Below are 24,300 nucleotides of genomic sequence, written 5' to 3'. Positions count from 1 at the left end.
TATACATTGCAAGGACTATACAGTCATGGCCGAAATTGTTGGCACCCTTGATATTTTTCCTGAAAATCAAGTATTTCACACAAAAAAGGTATTGCATTAACACATGTTTTGCTATACACATGTTTATTCCCTTTGTATGTATTGGAACAAATATAAAACAGAGGCAGAAAAGCAAATATGACATAATGTCACACAAAACCCCAAAAATGGGCTGGACAAAAGTATTGGCACCCTTAACTTAATATTTGGTTGCACACCCTTTGGAAAACATAACTGAAATCAGTCGCTTCCTATAACCATCAATAAGCTTCTGACACCTCTCACCCGGAATTTTGGACCACTCTTCCTTTGCAAACAGCTCCAGGTCTCTCTTATTGGAAGGACACCTTTTCCCAACAGCAATTTTAAGATCTCTCCACAGGTGTTCAATGGGATTTAGATCTGGGCTCATTGCTGGCCACTTCAGAACTCTCCAGCGCTTCTTTGCCATCCATTTCTGAGTGCTTTTTGACGTATGTTTGGGGTCATTGTCCTGCTGGAAGACCCAGGATCTTGGACGCAAACCCAGCTTTCTGACACTGGGCCCTACAGTGCGACCCAAAATCCTTTGGTAATCCTCAGATTTCATGATGCCTTGCACACAGTCAAGGCACCCAGTGCCAGAGGCAGCAAAACAACCCCAAAACATCATTGAACCTCCACCATATTTTACCGTAGGTACTGTGTTTTGTTCTTTGTAGGCCTCATTCCGTTTTCGGTAAACAGTAGAATGATGTGCTTTACCGAAAAGCTCTATCTTGGTCTCATCTGTCCACAAGACGTTTTCCCAGAAGGCTTTTGGCTTACTCAAGTACATTTTGGCAAACTGTAGTCTTGCTTTTTTATGTCTCTGTGTCAGCAGTGGGGTCCTCCTGGGTCTCCTGCCATAGCGTTTCATTTCATTTAAATGTCGACGGATAGTTCGCGCTGACACTGATGCTCCCTGAGCCTGCAGGACAGCTTGAATGTCTTTGGAACATGTTTGGGGCTGCTTATCCACCATCCGGACTATTCTGCGTTGCAATCTTTCATCAATTTTCCTCATCCGTCCACGACCAGGGAGATTAGCTACAGTGCCATGGGTTGCAAACTTCTTGATAATGTTGCGCACTGTGGACAAAGGCAAATCTAGTTCTCTGGAGATGGACTTGTAACCTTGAGATTGTTGATATTTTGCCACAATTTTGGTTCTCAGGTCCTCAGACAGTTCTCGTCTCCTCTTTCTGTTGTCCATGCTTAGTGTGGCACAGACAGACACACAATGCAAAGGTTAAGTGAACGTCTCTCCTTTTTATCTGCTTTCAGGTGTGATTTCTATATTGCCCACACCTGTTACTTGCCCCAGGTGAGTTTACAGGAGCATCACATGCTTGTAACATTCTTATTTATCCGCAGTTGTGAAAGGGTGCCAATACTTTTGTCCAGCCCATTTTTGGAGGTTTGTGTGACATTATGTCGAATTTGCTTTCTTTCCTCCCTTTTTTTGTTTTGTCCCAATACACACAAAGGGAATAAACATGTGTATAGCAAAACATGTGTTAATGCAATACGTTTCGTGAGAAATACATGATTTCCTGGAGAAATATCAAGGGTGCCAACAATTTCGGCCATGACTGTATACATGGCAAGGATTATACAATAACATTTGCAGATTTGCACTGTCTTTTCCTCTAAAAAAACAGATAAGCCCCCTCTTATGCCCCCCTCCCTGCCATTAATTTAGGGGAAAAGCTGAGTCTCTGCAGTATTAATATTATACAGGAGTTATATAGTGCCAACAGTTTGCGCAGCATTTAACAAAATGAAGGTATACATTAGAGTTACAATACAATTTGGTACAAGAGGAAACAGAGGGCCCTGCTCATTACAATCTAGGAATATATGGCAATATTTTTGCTTATGGGGGTTCTATAGTTGTGCTATCAGAATTTTGGGGGATTCTATAGCACATCCAATTACCCCTTGGCACTGCCATAGGCTGCAATAAATGACATTTTTGTTTTTGGGTTTTGATATGATTTAAATTGTTGACAGCTAGGTGTATCCTTGCCATGACCAATAATATTGCAGATTTACCCTGATTCACACTGTTGCGACTTATCATGCAACCTGCGACACATAAAGTCACATGACAAGTCAAAACACATTATTTCAATGGGTGCCATCTTAATCAATGCAACTCAAGTTGCAGCAACAAATAAAGGTTCCTCTGCTACTTTTCTGTGATTTTGGTGCGACTTGAGTGCCACAGACTGCAATTTTAAATCACAAAAGTCACAAGCATGCCACACTTCTTTGGGGTTGCGGCAGTGTGAACCAAGTCTTACAATTGGAGGTAACTGCTTGCCTGCTTGTAGGATAGCAGGAGCTGCTGCCCTGTAGCCAATTACTTTAACTGTCTTTTATCAAATGAGACTTCTGTTTATTGCTTTCACATGAAATGTCACATGTCATGCTGGCTTTAATCAGGTAGAAATACTGACACAGAAATTAATTTGTTATAACGCACTTACCCAGGCCAATCTTTGTACGTAACGTGTCCTCTGTGAAATGTGCTTTTTTGGAACAGGTTTTCAAAAGATTAAATTTGAAAAGCTATTAAACATGCTACACGCTGTAAGAGAGGCAACAAATGTGAAACAAGCAGCTCCTTGCTTGAGTGCTTCTACTTTATTACAAATCCAATACTTAGGGCCTGCATTTGCTCAGGGTTCATCCTTACAACATTTAAAGAGAGAAATATGAAGATGCAAGCTTTATTTTAAGCTATACCCATATGGTGACATTTCAGTCAAGATACAGCTTGGCTGTATTACCCTTTGGGGCACCAAATCCATATGTTGACGTGCAACAGAATGATAAATACATGATGTTGAAGGCTTGAATGTATGTTTGCTGGGTTTTTCTTCCAGCGCAGAATCTAAGCACATGCCCATTAATGTTGGATGCTGATTCATAGTGATGGATGTAAACCTGTGCTTTGCAAATTTTAGGGCAAAGCAAGAAGTTTGCTGTAAATCCCATATACCCCCAGCATATATCTACCTTTCCTTTGCTCTCTTGTTACTCCACTGGGCACCTAGAGTCAACCCTGTGAATCTATAGCCTTGTGTTTGACATAATTTATTCGCATTTCAGTGTGTCAGACATAAGGTTGCCCTCTGCACATTTGTCTTGCAAAAGAAGCACAAGGACATGAACCAGGCACATTTTTTCACGCACATTTTGCTGCGTGACAACTGTGGCAAAATCACACCGCGTTTGGTGTGCTGTTAAGAATGACTAGTGCGAAAGCATGCACTTTGTCTCATTCTGCAATTTTTGCATGATTTGGAAACACAATTCTGCTTGCGATTCCAAATAGCTTGATGTGAGCAGTACACTAGGTGTTTAGCCGCTATCTGTGTAGTCCTGGCATTTTTATGTGCCTGGGAGGCATAGGTGAGGCATCCAGCCTTGCCACCTGCAGACTATTAAAGACTGTAGGAGGCTAAAATATGCTGCATCTGAAAAGGGCTGGACATTGTATCCAGTGGTACTTGTGTTTAGGGCTGTATGTGTTCTGGGATGCATGCCCAGAACATAGGTATTCTGTATTTTGGAAATATGTCCCTGAACGCATACATCCCTAAAAATGGCTACCACTCGGTGCAGCGTCAACCCGCAACATATTTTATCTTGTCATCGACTTTGACAGGTTGCAGGCAGAGGGCTGGAAGCTGCGCCTGGGAACAAAAAGTCCTGGATCGGGCATATCTTTCACTCACATAACTCACATCTTCTACTCACCTTTACCCCATCCACATGTCTGGATGTAGTATTAAACCCTCAGCATTTTTTAGCTTAGCACATTAAGCACAATAGGTTGCAGAAAAGTACAGTGGGTAACAGTGAATAGATCTACCACCACAGCCCAACATTGCATACCGACTTGTGGGGAAAATCTTTACCTGTCACCACGAAGAGAATCTATAACCTGTCACCACAAGGCGGGACTATATATGGGCCAGATAACTTTGCAGTAGAACTTTCCCTTTGGTACATTGTGACTCTATAATTAAAGTTTAATGATTTAGAGTACATGTTTGTGAGGGTCTTTAATCTAGGTTTTGCCCATAACCCCTGTCCTGCTAACACTTTGGTTCTACTCTGGGGTATGCACCTCTCCTCCATTTGCTGAAGGGTTGCTGTTTAATAACTATGGTACATCACTCCTGAAGACACAATAAGTGAAACGTGTTGAGAGAGGCTTCATCCATAACTGACACCTCAATACATATGTGATATACTGTAATTGATGCCATAGGTGGTCATGAGCTGATCAGATTTGCCCTTATGGGTATTTATTTCTATAGTTGTGGATGGGCCACTATGGGATGCCTTTTGGTCATTTTTATCATGTATTATTTTAGATATATGATTTTACACTTCAGTTTCTTTGAATTAATAAAATTTTGCTATTTTAGATGTATTGGTGTATTCTTTTTTGGGAGCTATACACCAGTAGAGTCCCATCATTTTAGAACGTGTGTAAAAGTTAAATTGAGCACAAAAAAATAAACATTCCTTAGGAAAATTACTTATGATCATTTGTACCCCAGCAATTTCAGTTTACAACTTTCAATGTTGATGACTCCTGCTCTCTTAATGCTGCTTCCATGAAATGCAGTCTTCAAAAGAGATAGTTAATAGTGGGCAGTGCAGTCACAAGTCAGTTTGTTAGCTTGGAGAAGGGAGGGGGCAGGAGGAGCAGAGAAGTGCCTTGCCATACTAGGCTACATGTTTCCATTGATGCACACAGTTTAGGAAGACACAACTAGAATACCTGCATGCAAAGCTGACCCCATAGGATGCTGCAAGAGAAAGCAGCCACCCAGAAACAGGAAACCCAAAGCTGTCATTGTACAAACATAAACTGGAACATAGGCAAGGATTAAAAGATAAAGAAGCTACATACTCGGTAAGCGATTAAATTAGCCACTGAAATTATTTTGTTTAAAAATGAGGGTTTAATAACACTTTAACTGCTTCCCGCTCAGCCTATAGTATAGCACTATGCAGGGGCGGACTGACAACTCATGGGGCCCCCAGGCAATAGGGGATCATGGGGCTCCTGTGTCCTTGCCCAAACTCAATAAAGCCTATGAAAAAGGTACCAGGGGCATCTCATGGGGCCCCCTACTGACCCCGGGCCCTCGGGCAGTGCCCGAGTTTCCAAATGGTCAGTCCGTCCCTGGTACTATGACAGCCAGGTGGCACCACTATTGTTCTGGGAGGACTTCACATGACGTCCTATTCTTGCCGAGCATGCGCGCCACAGGGTTGTGTGGCAATCGGTGGTCCGCTGTGTCCCTCAGACACAGCGGATCACCGATTGTGGTAAAGAGCAGATGACATAGCCTCTTTGCCATGTGATCAGCTGTGTCCAATCACAGCTGATCACATGTGAACAGGAAATGCCGATTATCGGCTATACTCTGAGGTGACATCTACACTGATAATCGGCACTGATCATCAGTGCCCTGATAATCACTGCAGCTCCATCAGTACTGCTTTTCAGTGCTGCCTTTCATTGCTCATAAGTGATGCCTGTCAACGCTCATCAGTTCCACCTGTCAGTGCCGTCTATCAGTGCCAGCTATTAGTACCACCATTCAGTGCCACATATCAGTTCCTTTCAGTGCCACATATCAGTGCTGCCTTTCAGTTCCCATCACTGCCTCCTTATCAGTGCCACTTATCAGTGCCCATTAGTGCCAACTATCAGTGCAGCCTCATGGGTGCAGCCTATCAGTGCCCAGCACTGCAGCCTATCAGTGCAGCCTATCAGTGCCCATCAGTGCAGCCTCATCATTGCACATCAGTAAATGAGAAAAACTACTTATTAATAAAATTTTATAACAGAAACCAAGAAAAAATGTTTTTCAACATTTTCAGTCTTTAGCAAAAAATAGATAACCCAGTGATGATTAAATACCACCATACAGTGTTGCATAACCATGTAATTGTCTTTCAAAGTGCAAAAGCGCTGAAAGCTGAAAATTGGCCTGGGAAGAAAGGGGGTGGAAGTGCAGGTGGTTAAAGTGTCATTAAACCTAAATGAACAAAAACTGTCAATGCATGCTATATTACATTGTCTTCATACTTTGTTTTCTGTAGACTGCAAAAGCCCTGGTTGATCCTACTGTTCACTGTTCCTCACTCCTTGTCTTTGTCCCTGCGGGGACAAGTCCCTGTCTTTGTCCCAGCCTGCGATTGTGTAGACAAGATATTGACCTACACTGAGCATGCTCTAGTTTCAGTTTTCTTCAAAACTGTTCATTTGCACCTTTTTCTTATCTGTGTAGCCCATGTGACTATAGAGATGCATGGTATCTGGAGGGTGTAGCATTCTGCAGGTCCCAAGATTTAGCAAACATTGCTAAGGGGTGCATCTCTAAGTGTTACTTGAAACAGGGATCATCTGTGAGAACATACAAATACTGCAGTTTTGTCTTTAAAAATTAATCTTTAAACTATTCCACATTCATCTGCCAAATATATATAAATATACCTTTATTTGACATAGTTACATTGCAAACAAAGATACAGTACGTTCCCCATTCTACCAACATCCCTTTCGTGTGACATTTCATAATTTATATAGGTAGTGAGGCTTTTTATTGTTACTGCCTTTGTCTTCTGGCCCCAATGACAACCAATCCACTGATTTCTTATCCTTAGGTCAAAGGGACAGGAATTGAGATGAAATCTCTCCAGTGGGGTCACATACACCAATAAAAACTCTTTCCCAGACTACGCACAAATTTGTCTGAAGTTGAACTTTAATGCTTTGTATGCATTGTGTAATTCATGGATAGAGGGAATAGGGCATCATTATTCTCAATTCATGGAGGGCTAGGCCAGCAATGGTACTCATCTATAGAGAGCTATCCAGTAGAGGAAGCTGGTAAGAGTGTGCTTCTACTCAGATCAGGAACAATTATATGCCATGTCTCAATGGATAAAATCCAAGGATGAGCAACTGTGTTAGACAAATTGCTTCTAGCTAACCATGTTTATTTGTTACTAAGCAACATTAGGTGAGAAACTGTCATATTTTAATGTACAATATTGATCTATAATGCTACTCTCAGACCTCTCCCCCTCTGTTTGTGATTTAGTGCTGTCTATAGTACATTTACTTGTGCTGGAGGAGGAGCAGCTACACACATAATCATTGATGAGACTTCTTTATTGACATTATTTATGTATATCTGTGTGCAATGATGCATTGATATTTATCATCTGACATTCAGAAATTGCTGCAGTATTCCAGTGTGGCTTTAAACAAGTAACAGTAATTCAGATGGAACTGTACAATAATTGTACTTATTAGTGTTTACTGAATTTAGTTCTAGAGCAAATTTGATATATTCTCCAGTGTCCCCAGTCTTTTTTTATATGTAGTTTACAATCTGATATTTCGTGCCCCCACTTTCCTCCTCTTGAACTTCTTTGACCCTGCCTCTTATGCCTCCCTCCTCTATGCAGCTCCCATCCTGATCTTCAGTGCCCATGCTCACCTCTTCTGTAAAGCACACATTCTGATCTCCTCCTCTATACAGCACACATCCTGATCTCCTCCTTCATACAGCAAACATCCTGATCTCCTCCTTCATACAGCGCACATCCTGATCTCCTCCTCTATAAAGCACACATCCTGATCTCCTCCTCTGTAAAGCATACATCCTGATCTCCTCCTCTATACAGCAAACATCCTGATCTCCTCCTTCATACAGCAAACATCCTGATCTCCTCCTTCATACAGCACACATCCTGATCTCCTCCTCTATACAGCAAACATCCTGATCTCCTCCTTCATACAGCACACATCCTGATCTCCTCCTCTATACAGCAACCATCCTGATCTCCTCCTTCATACAGCACACATCCTGATCTCCTCCTATATAAAGCACACATCCTGTTCTCCTCCTCTATATAGCACACATCCTGATCTCCTTCTCTATACAGCACACATCCTGATCTCCTCCTTCATACAGCACACATCCTGATCTCCTCTATAAAGCACACATCCTGATCTCCTCTATACAGCACACATCCTGATCTCCTCCTCTATACAACACACATCCTGATCTCCTCCTCTATACAGCACACATCCTGATCTCCTCCTCTATACAGCACACATCCTGATCTCCTCCTTCATACAGCAAACATCCTGATCTCCTCCTCTATACAGCACACATACTGATCTCCAGTGCTCCTGATCTCCTCTATTCAGCACTCATTATGGTCTCCAGTGCCCATGCTTACCTCCTCTATACAGTACACATTTTGATCTCCAATGCCCTTAATCTCCTCCTCTATACAGCACACATCCTAATCTCCAGTGCCTCATCTCTCCTCCCCTGTACAGCTCACTTGCTAATCACCAGTGGCCCAGATCTCTTTCTCTATCCACTGTATTTGTACTTTCCAGTGTTCCAGAGAATTTAGGAGAGGAGTTTTTCATGACATCACTTGCATTAACACCATATACCACATCATCCCTCATATTTTCCACATGTCATCCCCCATATTTGCCACATTTTTCCAATAAAGAACAGATATTGGTGAATGTTAGCTGTTCTGGTGAATTTGCAGGCTATTCTGACTTTTGAATAAGCTTTATAGATAAAGTGCCCCAATCTGACACTTCCAGGTGTGTTGAATGCCTCTCTACTCCCCCCACATCACTGTCATGTGTCATCATGAAACATACAGCACAAAGTCATGATATGCCTATTGGTTGGACAGGGAGGAGAGGAAATGTCCTTTCACATCCTGTCCTGGTTACACCTGTCACTGGGATAGCATGGATTAAGATTTCTTCCTCCTTTTAGCTAATTTTTGGAGTTTATGCCTAAATTCTGCAAGAGAAATATATGAGGAATGGGGATCAGGGGGTGTTCAGAAACATTAACCTCTTCCCTTACCTCTTCATGCAGATATGTGTCAGCATGGTGGTGGTCATTAACACCAGCTTTATGCAGGTATGCATCAGATGGCTCCACAATTCTTTTCTGAGAGCACACCATCAGGACAGTGACCAAGCTTTCACCAACAGCCTCCTGGTCACTGCTTACAGTCAGGTGCCAGTGGGTGGGCTCATGATCACTGCAACAGCCAATCACAATGGTTACATGATCAGAATCTTCACCTTCCATCATTCAACTGCTGGCTGAAATTAGAAAAAAGGATGACCTGCTTGAGAAGTCAAAATAAAATCAGATGTTTTATCTCCATATTTGTTTTTGGTTAGTAACTTAAAGTGAAACTTTAAGCACCACAAACCAAAAATCACTCGCTGAGAAATCACATTGAAAAAGATTCCCTAGCATTTAAGGCCACCTTAAGTAAGGGCAGATGATTCATGTAGCATTTACTTCCTGGAATCCATCTGCCCTTAGCTCAGACATGCAGGAAGGAGGGCTTGCTTAGCTGAGAAGACCCCTCTTCCCGGGATGTATGACATCACATGCCTAGGCACGGAAACAGGAAATAACTGAAGAAGTGTAAAAAAGTTTAAAAGAAGTAAATATGATATATCTTTCTATCTATTTACTAATGCTAGCAGCATAAGGATTAAATTAGTCAGTGTCAGGCCTTGACTGGGACAAAAAATAGGCCTGGGCATTTTAGACTGAGCAGCCAATTTTTCCAGGGACTGGGAAAGGAGGGGAAGGTGTCAGGCGTTTGTGAGGGCAGTTGGTGACAGGATATTCATGGAGTCGGTCTTCTGCACTGTAATGTAAAGCGGCACTGTAATATAAAGGGACTGCAGTGTAAAGGGGCACTGTGATATAAAAGGACTGCAGTGTAAAGGGGCACTGTAATGATTACAGTGCCCCTTTACTGTGTAGTCACCTTTATATCACAGTGCCCTTTTACATTACATTGCCCCCAGCAGTCACAGCCCCCCATCCCAGTGCCCCTTGCACTCATGCCCCCTTTTTCTCTGTAATCACAGTGCCCCCTTGTACTCTCTGCCGCACAGTCCTACCTTCAGCAGGGCAGAGACAGAATTCAGCCTACGTGTCTGCTCCAGGGTTTCCCTCCCCGCCGCCGATATCATCCTATCAGCAACGCAGGGTGTGGATGGAGCTACAGATTTGGATTTTGGTAACCAGTGGGTGATTACCTGCTGGATAATATGAAAAGACTCCCACTCTCTGTGCAGATCTTGAGCTCCTCCTGCCCCCTGCTCTGTTGATAAAATGACATCATTGGTGGGGTGGGAGAGCTGGGAGAGGACACACAGGCATGACCACATAGCGGGAGATGAGCAGCAACTGTGGTCTGTGTTAGACCTGTCTGGAACGCAGTCGCCACTTACCTCTCGCTGTGCAGCCCGGTCATCAACAGGCCACAGAACTGTACCGGACCGCTGCCCAAGGTTGGGGACCCCTGCATTATCCAGTTCTTGTTATGTGGCCCCAGCCCACCAGGCAAATGCCCGGTGTGCCCTATGGCCAGTCCCGGCCTGGTCAGTGTTGAGTGAGAGGGTGAAGATCTGCATTAAGTAAGATGGTTGGCATGACAGTCAGACTACTAGGATTCACAGAATAAGTCAGCAGCCTCCCTGTTTCTTTTAGGAAAGGTTTCCTTGAAAAGACTTGCACAACAAAGATTTACAAGCAGCATTCCAGTGGGAGACATAAACATCCTGAAAATCCTGTTGAACGCAGGCACTGTGCACATGTTTGTGTGTGTGCTGCATGGAGTCTGTAATATTCGCTGGCAGTTCTTTAAGTCATTTCTTACTCTTAATAACATTTACAGCTTTGTCAGTGAAAGCTAAAGCTTACTTAACGACTCGCTGTGCTTTTAAAATCAATATTAGCCAGAGTGGCCTAGATAATTCTAACTGTGCAATATCATTGAAAGAATAAATAATTCTACAGTATGCCTGTGCTTCAACGGCTGTGCAGTTTGTAGTGGATGTAACACGGTCTATAAAGAGGAGACTGTTTGATACTGAAAATTTAATACTGAGTGTAGGTTAGGCTGATAAAGCACATGAATGATATTTAAAGAGAAGCTGTCATCTTTTACATGTGCATCTGTGGAAATTGTAAGCATGGTCCATTAACATTTTCAAACCTTTTTTTCCAGTTGTTGCACTTTATTACATTCGTACATGGAGATGTCAGATCTGCTTACTACATATTATGCTATCTTGTAGTATGGTTTGCTGTGAACACAGAGGAAAGTCTATGGATGGCTCAGGCAAAGGGATTTCCATGACAGCTTTTGAACTGCCCGTAAGCAACACCCTTCCAGCTCAGTTTATAAATCTTGGCTTCTTCAGTAAGGCAGTTCAAAGAGCAACCATGATGTGCAAAATGCAGGCGCTCATAACAGCCAATGGGATTTTAGATGACTAAGGCTAGCCCAGTGAGAGATAATTGCCTCTAGCTTTCTAAGTACATTGTATTTTGTTGTATTGAAATAGATACAATGACTCTGTTTTAAGCTTCATATAGACATTGGAAAGTGGTCGGCCATGTATGCTCGATCTGACTTCTTTTCTGTGCCTTCATATCTGTGAAGAAGAGAGAACAGGGGAGTTTAGTGGAGTTGACAGGCACTGCCAATACTGCCTTTATTAGGGAGAATAATATTGATCAGCGTGTGGGTGGTTGCAGTGTTGTGCGGCGGCAGTAACTAGTCCAGATGCAGTAAACAGAATTTGTATTGAAGACAAAGCTCAGTGATACAACAGCCCAGCAGGAGGATACCCAACTGGGGACACTCAGTCAGCAGTTTCAACAGCAATGTGGAATGGAGCCGGTTTTAGATGAACCAACAATGTCTTCTTCAGAGAGCAGAGTGCAGCCTGGCTGGTCTCTACCCAAATGGGATATTTCCAGGAAGGATGACGTGTTCCTAGCCTGTCCTTACCTGTATGGAAGCTGTCCCTACTGCTATTCATTTTCCCTGTCGAATGGGAGATCTGACCCTACACTGTACACTCACAAAATGCATCAAGCCCGACAGCCAGGGTCCCTGACCCAAGATGGCCACCAGGTCACTGGATCACCTCCCCAGTGACCCAGGAAACTATAGAGGAGTATGTTCCTTCTGACTTCCTTTACATCTGCAATGCTGCTGTGGTTAAACACCACCTGCAATTGAGCAAAGAGACTGCACCTGCCTATAAGTGTAGGTTTGTCATGCCAGCCTATTCAATTGTTACACTTGACAGTGCCTAGTGCCATCAAAGCTTTCTTTAGAGATAATTGTTATTATATACTACATAACAAACACAACTGATGGTGTGCATACAGGACACACAAGACTAGGTGCAGGGTGGAGGAACATGCAGAAAACAGCAGCAGTAAGAATGACAAAATGGTCAGTAGTGAAGATCAGTAGATGGAGCTTATTCCTATTTTCTGTACATGAACCCTTCATGTGTTAAGTTAAATAATAGCCTGCTGCTACATTAGATATTTTGTATTTTATTGTTATGGTATTCATAGTGTTACTAACCCCAGACCCTACATTCACTATATCTGGTCTCCCACAGTACACAGAACATGGAAATGCAGTGCTTTTTGGAAATATAAACAGCTACATACCTTTTCTCATCAGCAGTTAGAGCAATCATGTGACATATCAGTGTCCAGCAGAACATTGGTTAAAGCTTCTAGGAAGAGTTTTCATTCTCCTCTGACTGTCCTATGAGGCTGCAGGACCCCTGGCCCTTTATCTGGATAATGTTGAGTGACCCGTGCTGATCACATGCACTCTCCCAAGAAAAAAAAAGTCTAGCAATACACACCAAACTGACCATGTGCAGCTTGCTCCAAAGGCTCTGTTCTATCAGGAGCTGGGTTGGGGACAGTAGAAGAAGGGGAGGATCAGAGAAGACAGGATGAAACATACTTTTTTAAACAATGCAGCAGATTAAACCCTTAGGTTCCACAGTATGTATATCAAGCTTGTTTTACTTCATATACAGACTGATTTTACTGTTGTGGGCTTAGTAACACTTTAATAGGGCTGTTTGTTAAAAAGCAGATTGTTCCTATGATTGCACTGCTATAATTGCATCATATTATTATTCAGGTCAGTCCATGACTGGGGTTTGGCTATAAAATACTTTTTGTATTGTGGCATATGGAGCTGTAACTTTTTCTGTTATGTAGCAACAGTGTGAAAAGAATATCCATCTTCTGAATAACATCATGCTGATAGAATTGGAGACATGAATATTCCCGCTGGTCCTTGTTAAAATCACATTGGGGTTGAGCAGATACTGTAGTGTCAATAATTTCATAATAGAATTCCCCAGATTTCCGGGTACTCTGAAAACCATAATAAAAGCCTGAAATGCTTGTTCTGTTGATCTACATTAAAAGGTAGGGTTAAAAAGTATGGTAAGCCAAAACCCTTTCAATAGAGTAGGGCTGTTTCTCAGCCTCAGTTTTCATGCAGTTAACCCGCAGTTTCCCATAAACTTTCTATTAGATCGTGCATTTTTGGTGTGCTTTCAGAAAATGCACCAGAAATGTTCTAAGAGAAAGTCTATGGGAAACTGCAAGTTAACTGCATAAAAATCAAGGGAACACTGCACAGTAGTGTGAAACAGCTCTAAAGTTGAATTCCAGGTATGGAAAAAATTCATTCCTGGAATTCAGCTTTAAGTCTCCCAAGTGGGGACATAGACATCATTAGAATCTTGACAGAGATTTGAACTGTTCCACATTCAATCCAAAAGTACAAAAAACATTTTGGCTTTACTGGTTCACTTTAAGTCATGAGAAGGCCAATAGTAAACATTTTTTGGTTGCCCCTCATATATCCATGCCATGAGTCTCATAGTGATTAACATATATTTAGATTGATACCATTCTTCTATGTATTGATCTGAAACCTTACTGCCATTGTGCTATTTTAAATACATATGTATGTACACTATATTGCCAAATGTATTGGGACACCCCTCCAAATCATTGGATTCAGGTGTTCCAATTACCTCCATGTCTACAGGTGTATAATATCAAGCACCTAGGCATGCAGACTGCTTCTACAAACATTTGTGAAAGAATGGGTCATTCTCAGGAGCTCAGTGGATTCAAGCGTGGTACCGTGATAGGCTGCCACCTGTGCAATAAGTCCATCTGTGAAATTTCCTTGCTACTAAATATTCCACGGCCAACTGTTAGTGGTATTATAACAAAGTGGAAGCAACTGGGAACAACAGCAGCTCAGCCACTAAATGGTAGGCCACGTATAATGACAGAGCGGGATCAGTACATGCTGAAGCGCACAGTGCACAGAAGTCACTAACTGTCTGCAGAGTCAATAGATAAAAAGACCTCCAAACTTCATGTGGCCTTCAGATTAGCACAACAACAGTGCGTAGAGAGCTTCATGGAATGGGTTTCCATGGCCGAGCAGCTGCATCCAAGCCTTATATCACCAAGTGCTATGCAAAGTGTCAGATGCAGTGGTGTAAAGCACTCCACTACTGGACTCTAGTGCAGTAAAGATGTGTTCTCTGGAGTGACAAATCACGCTTCTCTGTCTGGCAATCCCATGGATGTGTCTGGGTTTGGCAGTTGCCAGGAGAATAGTACTTGCCTGATTGCATTGTGCCAAGTGTAAAGTTTGGTGGAGGGGGTATTATGGTGTTGGGTTGTTTTTCAGGGGTTGGGCTTGGCTCCTTAGTTCCAGTGAAGGGAACTCTTAAGGTATCAGCATACCAAGACATTTTGGACAATTCCATGCTCCCAACTTTGTGGGAACAGTTTGGTGATGGCCCTTTCCTGTTCCAACATGACTGCACACCAGTGCACAAAGCAAGGTCCATAAAGACATGGATGAGCAAGTTTGGGGTGGAGGAACTTGACTGGCCTGCACAGAGTTCTGACCTCGACCCGATAGAACACCTTTGGGATGAATTAGAACAGAGACAGAGCTAGGCCTTCTCGTCTGACATCAGTGCCTGACTTCACAAATGCGCTTCTGCAAGAATGGTCAAACATTCCCATAGACACATTCCTAAACCTTCTGGGCAGCTTTCCCAGAAGAGTTGAAGCTGTTATTGCTGCAAAGGGTAGGCCAACTCAATATTGAACCCTACGGACTAAGACTGGGATGCCATTAAAGTTCATGTGCTTGTAAAGGTAAGCATCCCAATACTTTTGGCAATATAGTGTATGTTCAGACATATCCGACTCCCTGTGATTTTATGGGCCCACTCTCTGAGCTCCATGTTTGTTATGTTTGATATCCTTTTTTCATAGAATTTTCATGGCAAATTAAGTTGACAGGTCTTTCCTCACCCCTCTCAAACTGGTCAGCTTGGACTGGCATATAGAATGAAATAACATGTGCATAGCCAATTTATACAGAAGCTAATTAACCTATCAGAATGTATTTGCAGTGTGCAAGGAAAACAATGGAACCATAGGGAGAATATGCAAACTCCATACAGATAGTGCCTTGGCCAAAATTCAAACTAAGGGCCCCTGTACTGCAATGTATATGTGCTAGAGTGCACAGTCACCGTGCAACTCTTTAAATACATATAGAGAAAATAAAATGAATGGCTTCTGAATAGACAGTGAAGAAATGTTCTATGAATGCAGCTTAAAGTGGAAACCATTTTTTTGTTTTACTTTATACACATAGATTAATTTTTTTTCCTTTAAGTGATATTTTTTATTATCTGTAAATAGTAAATCTAGTTACACATTGTTGTCCCCCACCCCCTTTGGGCAAATATACATGGAGGAGATGAGATGAGGTATAGCGAGGGCAGGGGACTGAGAATGAAAAAGAACCAGATGGAGTGAAAGAGAACAAAGTACGGGCGAAGAAAAAAAGAAACATCTCAAATGGTTCAGAAGTGAAATTGTCACCAGCTTAAGATAGGATTCTTTACAGTGAGAGTGGTTCTGCCGTGAAATGCTTTTATTGTCTAGGTGATTATCTCACAGTCAATTCAGTTTGTAGTTACAAATATAATTTCAGGAATAATTATATTCTTATAATATAATTTATATGATATAAATAAGAATAATATAGGAATATGTTGTTAAGGGAATAGATTTGATCGCACTTGGGGGTTGGGAAGGATTTTTTCCACCTGTTTGGCAAAACAGTGCCCTCTGGGCTTTTTTTTCTGTCTTCCTGTAGACCAAAACTTAAGAAGTTGAAAGAGGTTGAACTTTTCAGGGTTCTATAACCTTGATAACTGAGCAATCATGTGAGCGTCTATTTGGAGAAGAGAACACTGACTCTCAGTCACCACTCTCCACTCTGCTCCTCCATTACTCACTGGATCGCCAGGCAGGAGAGGAGGTAGGAGTTTCTGGCTCTGGCTCCCAGCTGTACCTTGGGAGGTGGAGCCAGCTGTCAATCCGGTAGCTGGGTGGATCCTAGCAATTTAGTTGGGATCCATCCAGAGCATTGAGTGGCTCTGCTATGTCAGCTGACAGTGGGCTATAGCCAGCTATCAGTTGGAGGAGAGCAAAAGTAAGTGCACTCCTGTGACCCACAAAAGAAATATGGCCAAAAAGCTTTGTCCTTACTCTTCTTTTAAATATGAAACAATGCAAATGTGTACATGTTCAGAAAATACTTTATTTAGTGAGTGCTATTAGATTATAAAGACATTTACTTTATACCTTCATTTGTTTAACATATAGAAATAGAACATATAAACACTGGTTTGTATGTCTTATTTCTTCCCATAAATTGAGCTTACTGTATGTATAGGTATATAGTATGATATGTATGATTGGAGAATACCAATGGTTCATTCCTTAAATGTAGAGACTTTTTATGTAATGCACCTCTTTGCGGAAGAAGGTCAAGGAATCAATTATCATAATATATTTTATGTAGATTGCAGAATCATTCACACATCTACTATCTGCATATGAGATTTTCTCATGTACAGTGCAGCTTCTACCTGTTTATGTGCTTAAAGCTCCATCTAGAGGTCAGTGAACAAAGTGCTATACATCAACCCAACAAATGGGTCTATTAGGGTCTCCTAAACCAGTGGTTCCCAACCTTTATTCAATCAAGGCACCCTTTAAAATTATGCAATCTTGAGACACCCCATTCAAAAATGTAGAAAATGAAACTAATAGTTTTACATAACACAGCAACATCCACACACGTAGAACATCTAACATTAAAGGTGGAATATTCTTCCAATGAATAAAATACACTCTTGCACACTGCTACTGACTAGTATTCCTACTAACTAATCCTCCACTGTTTGGAAATGTAGAATCTGTGCAGTAAGGGCAGGAACAGGTTATCTTCAGGCTGACCAAGGCAGCCTAGAGCAGTGCCTTTTTTTTAGTCAAGGCACCCTCTAAAATTACAAACAGTCCTGAGGCATCCTGTAAAATTATGAACAGTCTTGAGGCATCCCATTCTTAAATGTAAAAAAGTATTATAATAGTTTTATATAATACAGCAAAATCCATACATATGTACACCCAACGTTAGAGGTGATTTATTTTTCCAAAACAAATACACTTTTGCACACTGTTTTTCTTCTCCCTCAGTTTTTCTCCATCACTGAGCTAATGTGACCCCAGTGCTGATGGTGAGGGGCAGGGGAGAGTCAAACAAGGATACTGTGCAGGTGCCCAAGGTCCTCTATATCAACTGATGTCGTCGTTGCCTGTTAGAACGCTAGTGGATAGAAGGTTGTAATGGTGCACAATGAAAACCTGTGGCTATATGTAACTAACAGGCAGGCTTGAGCCACCCGCTGGTTTGTATAACATTTTTGGGCAATTTTTAGGCATTTTGCCAAGACACCCCTGAAGAAACCTGTAGGCACCCCGGGTGCCAGGGGTTGAAAAAGGCTGGTCTAAACTATTCAAACAGAAATACTTACAATTGGTCATAATATCAAAAGGCTTATGTCAGAAAACATACACACATGGGAAATTCGTAAGGCTCAGTTTACACTAGCTTTGTCAGCAGGTGGCAGAGAGGCATTTGAGAAGTGTTTTCACACTGAAGCGTTAGGGTCACGTCGCAGCAAAACTGACACCTCTTGTTGAGTCAGGAGGAGTTGAAGCCTCCCATTCAAGTCTATGGTGCTGCTCCTCAAACACCTAGCAGGCGATTGCGGTACTGTTGCGGAGTGCTAATTCCATTTAACTTCATTATAGGCATTTGTAGAGCGGTTTTAACGCTTGGCAAATGCCTATCAACCACCTCAAAACCGCGCATATTGCATTTGGGGAGCATTTGAGGAGCATTAAAAATGCTTCCCAAATGCCTGTCTAACGCCTGTCAAACGCTATAGGGGCGTTTGGCAAGAGTTAGAAATAAAGTCAAGTGTGAACGAGCCCTAAAGTGTATCATAGACATCCTTTGAAATTCTGTCAAGGCACCGAAAGTTATGGTCAACTACACAAAAATTGGCAACCATCCCAACCCATAACCAGCCTTAGCAGTAATGTGCACATGGAAGGGCAATACACATCGCAAACAAACAAAAGATTTCCCAGCAACACTGACCAGTCAGCCTGCAAACAACCAATTTGGTCCTGTCTAACAGTTTGTGTTAAAAACAGAGGGTTTTGTTTGCACACATTTGCGAATCCATGTGTAAGCCACAGTCCCGTGTCAAGGGTCCTCTGTATACTGTGGACCTAACTCTAAAACTTCCAGAGCCTCCATAGTAGGAGCACATAACCGAAAGTTATGGTGTTCACCTCCCAGATAGATACATAAATCTGTCAATGACGGCACTGAGGGAAGAATGTGCATACTGGACTCTTCTCCTCAGTGTACTCCCTCCCAAGCGTTTGCACCATCACATTGACAGACACATGGCTGAGGAGTTTAAAACTAAAGGTGGGCAGAGCCTGATGATGAACTGAGAGACTAGTTCCCCATCAGGTCTGCTTTACTTTTGACTGACAAAGGATGGTGAATCCATAGTCGATATTTGGTCCAATAGGCTTTGTAATCCATCTACTGCCATGTGCTGTCAATCATAGGCAAGGTAAACCATATAGGGAATTAGTCCCAGAGTTCCCTATCAGGATCTACTTACTCAGTAGGCACAATGGCCATGAATTTCAGGTACCTGGTGGGCAGAGACTGATGGGGAACTCTGAGACTTATTTCCTATCCCATCCGCTTGTCTGTGATTAACAACAGATGACAGTGGGTGAATTCTAAAGCTGCTATTGTACTGAATAGCAGCTAGGGATCCGCCCACTTCCCTCAATTCTCAAGAAAAGGCAAAGCAGACCTGATGGGGCACTAGTCTCTCACAGTTCCCCATCAGACCCCACCCATTTATCTCTGATTTTATTAGTATAATAATTGTGTGAATTTTTTTTGTATGTCTAATATTGTAACATTTAATGGTCAGATTACTATTATTTTTATATGGAAGAATTTTAGTAGCATTCCCAATGTTATGGGAAAGTCTTAGGGGTCTATGACAAATGAAAAAGTTCAGGTTTTATTAGGTATTTAACTTGACTTTACTACATCGGAAAACATCTAAATGAAACAATTATGTTAAATATATTATTTTGCTGAAAACAAAACATTTTCCCAATTCCTGCAATCTATATGGGTACCATATATTCATACACAGATATATATATATATATATATATATAGATAAATATATATATATATATTTTTTTCATTTATTTTTATTGCTATCACAAGGTAATAGCAATAATAGTTAGGTAAAGCACCCGTGCATGTTAGGTTTTCAGGGGAGAGACACCAGGGGTCAGTTACACCCCTAATATCACATCTGTCCTAATGTCAGCTCTGCCCTTCACTTAAGCCAATCAAACATAGATCATGCTTGTTTAGCTGCTTACCTGACCACAGTAGCCAGGCAATGACAGCTCTTGACCCAGAAATGATGAAATCATTGTCACTTCCAGGTTCATTAGTTGTAAAGGAAATTGGTGAACCACTTCAAGTGGAAGGGTGGAGGGTGGCAACTTCTTAGTATTGTAAAAGTGATTAGGTGGCTCTACAGCCCTCCCGATCACTTTTAGTAAAAGCTGGATGCCAACTGAAAAAAATGGTACTAAGCTCACAGCTGCAGCCAGGTTCAGCCCTTTTATAGGTTTCTATGGACAGATAGTGTGTAATATTTCATGGTTAGAATTTATATTTATATGGAAGAATTTTAGTAACATTCTCATTGATGCATGAAAGTGTTAGGGCAACTGGAAAAGTTCAGATTTTATTTAGTATTTAACTTGAATTTACTATATTGATAAACATCTAAAGGAAGGATATTAAATATGTTATTTTGCTAAAATCAAACTCAAAACTTTTTTTGTGTTTTTCCCATTACCTGTAATGTATATGGGTACAATGTGTACGTCATCATTAAAAAGAGGAAATAATTATGTTTTACTGTACAGGACTTTAGAGGTTTTGTTTGGTATTTAGTATGTTTCTTGAACATTTATTGGCAGATCTGCAATTAAGTTTGTTGACCTTATCATTTCTCTGTTCGAGCTTGCTGAAAATATCATAACACTTGTATCTTATTTATCTATTTCAGTTGCCCTTTGATGTTTCTCACAGCTGAGCTCAACAGGAAAAAATGCCTTTGGTAAAGAGAAATATAGAACCCCGGCATTTATGCCGAGGAACAGTGCCAGATGGAGTCACCAGTGAGTTGGAATGCGTTACCAATAGTACACTCGCTGCCATAATAAAACAGCTGGGTAGTCTAAGTGAGTACATTGATTTTTTTTCTTTCCATTTTACTGTTATGTTATCCGTGGAGAATTTCTTCAGACAGGTAATATACTTTACAAGTATTAGTCATTTTTAAACAGAAATTCCTACAAATATTGCAAATAGAGCACTTCAAAACTAGTTCTACGGAGTTCCTTTTTTTCAGATCTAACAGTATACACCAATCAGCCATAACATTATGATCACTTACAGGTAAAATGAGTAATATTTATTATTTCATTGCAATGACATTTGAAAGTGGGTGGGATATATTAGGCAGCAAGTGAACATGTTGTCTCTGATGTTGATGTGTTGAAAGCAAAAAGGGCAAGTGTAAGGATTTGATTTTGACTTTGACAAGGGCCAATTGTAATGGCTAGACAACTGGGTTAGAGCATCTCCAAAACTGTAGCTCTTGTGGGATGTTCTTGGCAGCAAAGGCTCAAGGCTGGCTCATGTAGTCTGATCCAGTAGAAGAGCTACTGTCGCTCAGATTATTGAAAAAATTAATGCTGCTTCTGATTGAAAGGTGTCAGAACACACAATGCATCACAGTTTGTTGCATATGGGGCTGAGTGGCCACAGACTGGTTAGGGTGCCCATGCTGATCCGTGTCCACAGCCAAAATGCCTATAATGAACATGTGAGTATCAGAAATGGACCACGCAGCAATGGAAGAAGGTGGTGTGGTCTGATGAATCACATTTTTATACATCATGTGGATGGCCGGGTGCGTGTGTTGGTTACCTGGGGCAGAGATGGTAACAGGATACTCTCTGGGAAGATGGCAACCCAGCGGAGGCAGTGATCTGCTACTGATGGCTTGGTGTCAGATACCACAGCATAACTTCAGAGGTCTAGTGGAGTCCATGGCTTGACGTTTTTTATTGGCAGCAAAAGGGACCTACTCATTATTAGGTGGGGGGGTCATATTATTGTGGTTGGTCATAATGTTATGGCTGATCAATGCATATATATTTACATATCAATGACAATCAACAATTTCTTCTCGGTAGTGAAAATCTTTGCGTCTTTACAAGTCTGCATGAATAAATTCCTGACATGTCAAATATTTTATGTATCCTTGTATAATGTTTCATTTATCATTAAAAAGCATGTCACCTTTCCCCTAGTCATTAGATTGCAACAATGTAGGTTTGTGGCAAGTAAACAGGTGAAAGGCTGCAACAGGGGCGGATCTGTGTAATCTGTAAACACAGTCAAGAGCTGCTCAGGCATTTACATGACTGTACTATATCCAAGTCAGCCTCTCAGTCTAGGAAACCTATGTTGTTTTGGATGATGCTTGAACAAACAGCCCTAATAAATACCTGTAAGTGGTACACATACACATTGCGTCACATGAATGTACTCAACATAATTAAATATACCTAATACTAGGTAACTACTAACTACTTTAAAGTCTAACCCAGTCAAAACATTTGATTTGTTTCGGTTGGAGCTGGGAAGGATTTTGCTGTATTGGGGAGATGCTCCCTTACTTAAGATAGGATGGGATGGGAAATTTCTCCAAAGAGGACACAGATAAAAACATAAAAAAAATAAAACATTTTAAGTAAAGCAAGAAAGGGTTTGAACTTCTAACTATGCTTTTATTGTTTCCTTGATCAAATCGCAGGGAGAGGAAGTGACGGAACACTTCCCCAATGGGGTCACAGATAAAAATGAAAACCTAGGAAAAGTTGTAACTCTTTCTCCGTCTATTCAGAACATACTGGCTTATTTTAAGCATTAAGGAAGAATTCCAGGTATAGCTATATTATGCACAGTTACATAGTTAGACTAGCTGAAAAAAGACAAAAGTCCATCCAGTTCAACCATTTAAAAAAATATCACTTAAATGAAAAAAACTAAATCTATGTGCATAAAGAAAAACAAAAAATTGGTTTCCACTTTAAGCTGCATTCATAGTTACATAATTAGTCTGGCTGAAAAAAGACAAAAGTCCATCCAGTTCAACCAACAAAAAATAAAAAAAAAATTATAATCCTATACCCACAGTTGATCCAGAGGAAAGCATAAAAACACAGCAAAGCATGATCCAATTTGCTCCTGCAGGGAAGAAAAATTCTTTCCTTATCCCCCGAGAGGCAATCAGATATTCCCTGAATCAACTATAAATGTTAGTATCCAGTTATATTCTGTGGATCTAAGAAACAATCCAGGCCATTTTTAAAGCAATCCACTGAGCTGGCCATAACCAACTCTTGAGGGAGTCTATTCCACATTTTCACAGCTCTCACTGTGGTCCAGCTTGGGCCAATATAACTATGTATATACCATACCTTGCACATACTCTTGGAAGCTGGAAATTGCTACTCCAGTGATCCCCACTTGCTTCTAAGCCCCATATGAGCAGCCGGTCTGATGCATTGTGAATACAATGAATGCTTTGTGTTTTCTGAATGAATGTGTTCTCTCCTTGGACAAAGTGGAGAGAATTACATCACTACCCCACCTCTCTACCTCATCCAATCAGAGAAGGTTTTGCATTCATTCAGAAAATGCAGAGCATTCTGTGAATGGCACCTATGATGCCATTCGGTGGTGGGACCTAAAGGGCAAGAGGAGATCACTGAAGTAGGATGTCTACCTCGTTGATTCCCAGTTTCCAAGGGCATCGTCCAGGTATGATATGGTACATATATACATGGTTACATTGGTCCTAGCTGGACCAGTATAGCTTTGAATCATATAGCCATACATGGAATTATTATTTAAGGAGAGTGCATCTGTTCTTCAGCTCAGTGCTAAATCGATATGGAAGGTTAACTGGCAGCAGGACTAGACAGATGCAGTAAATTGATAGGTATTGGTCATGCATACCAAAGGCACCACTGCAGTCTTGTTACCATAAAGAATCTTAGATGATGACCCCAGTGTGGACATTTTAAACTTTTACTTATTTTACAACTTGTGTGACATCACCCTAAAAGGACCCTTTCAGGACAGGAATATAAAAATGACTATTGCTGATTTATAAGGTATGGGCTTCAGAGTCGACATATTAACCCTTCCAGCACTTCTTGGGGAGTCACTTAGTACCTGGAACAAGTGTGTGCGTATCAGGTCTCCTGACAGTTCACTAGCTGCATGTTTGTTCTCGGTAAGTGACTCACCAATAGTGAACAAGAATAATGATGACAGAGCCTGCAGCTTGCACACTTCAAAAACAAGTCAGGAATAGCAGCTCCAGTGTTTGTAGTGGTAGATTTCCTCTAAGGCGTAGCAATGTGTGACAGGCAATAAGAAGATTTCAACCTCATTTCCAGCACATAGTTAACCAGCTTAGTTTCCTTCCTTTTCTTTTTTTTCTTCCCCATGACGCAGGTCGACATGCAGAGGACATCTTTGGGGAGCTTTTTAATGAAGCAAACAGTTTCTATATGAGGATGAATTCCCTGCAGGAGAGAGTGGACTTACTTGTCATCAAAGTAACTCAGTTGGACTCCACTGTGGAAGAAGGTGATTGCTCAC

General features: G+C 41.3%; 1 protein-coding gene across 2 annotated transcripts in view; it reads left to right on the top strand.

Annotated features, from left to right (window-relative positions):
• LOC149456277 (actin-binding protein WASF3-like) overlaps positions 1-24,300 on the top strand; it is a 112,853-nt gene that overhangs the window by 51,141 nt on the left and 37,412 nt on the right. For both annotated transcript variants that reach the window (XM_089685203.1, XM_089685202.1), the window contains exons 2-3: positions 20,624-20,798; positions 24,154-24,288. In XM_089685203.1, the coding sequence (XP_089541329.1) occupies positions 20,666-20,798; positions 24,154-24,288 (268 nt within the window). In that variant the 5' untranslated portion in view covers positions 20,624-20,665. The remainder of the gene's footprint in view (positions 1-20,623; positions 20,799-24,153; positions 24,289-24,300) is intronic.

The sequence above is a fragment of the Staurois parvus genome, unplaced genomic scaffold (genome assembly GCF_062004578.1).
Source record: "Staurois parvus isolate SC_StPar_1 unplaced genomic scaffold, SC_StPar_1.0 ptg000365l, whole genome shotgun sequence".
NCBI lineage: Eukaryota > Metazoa > Chordata > Amphibia > Anura > Ranidae > Staurois > Staurois parvus.
This window is presented reverse-complemented; position numbering and strand designations above follow the sequence as displayed.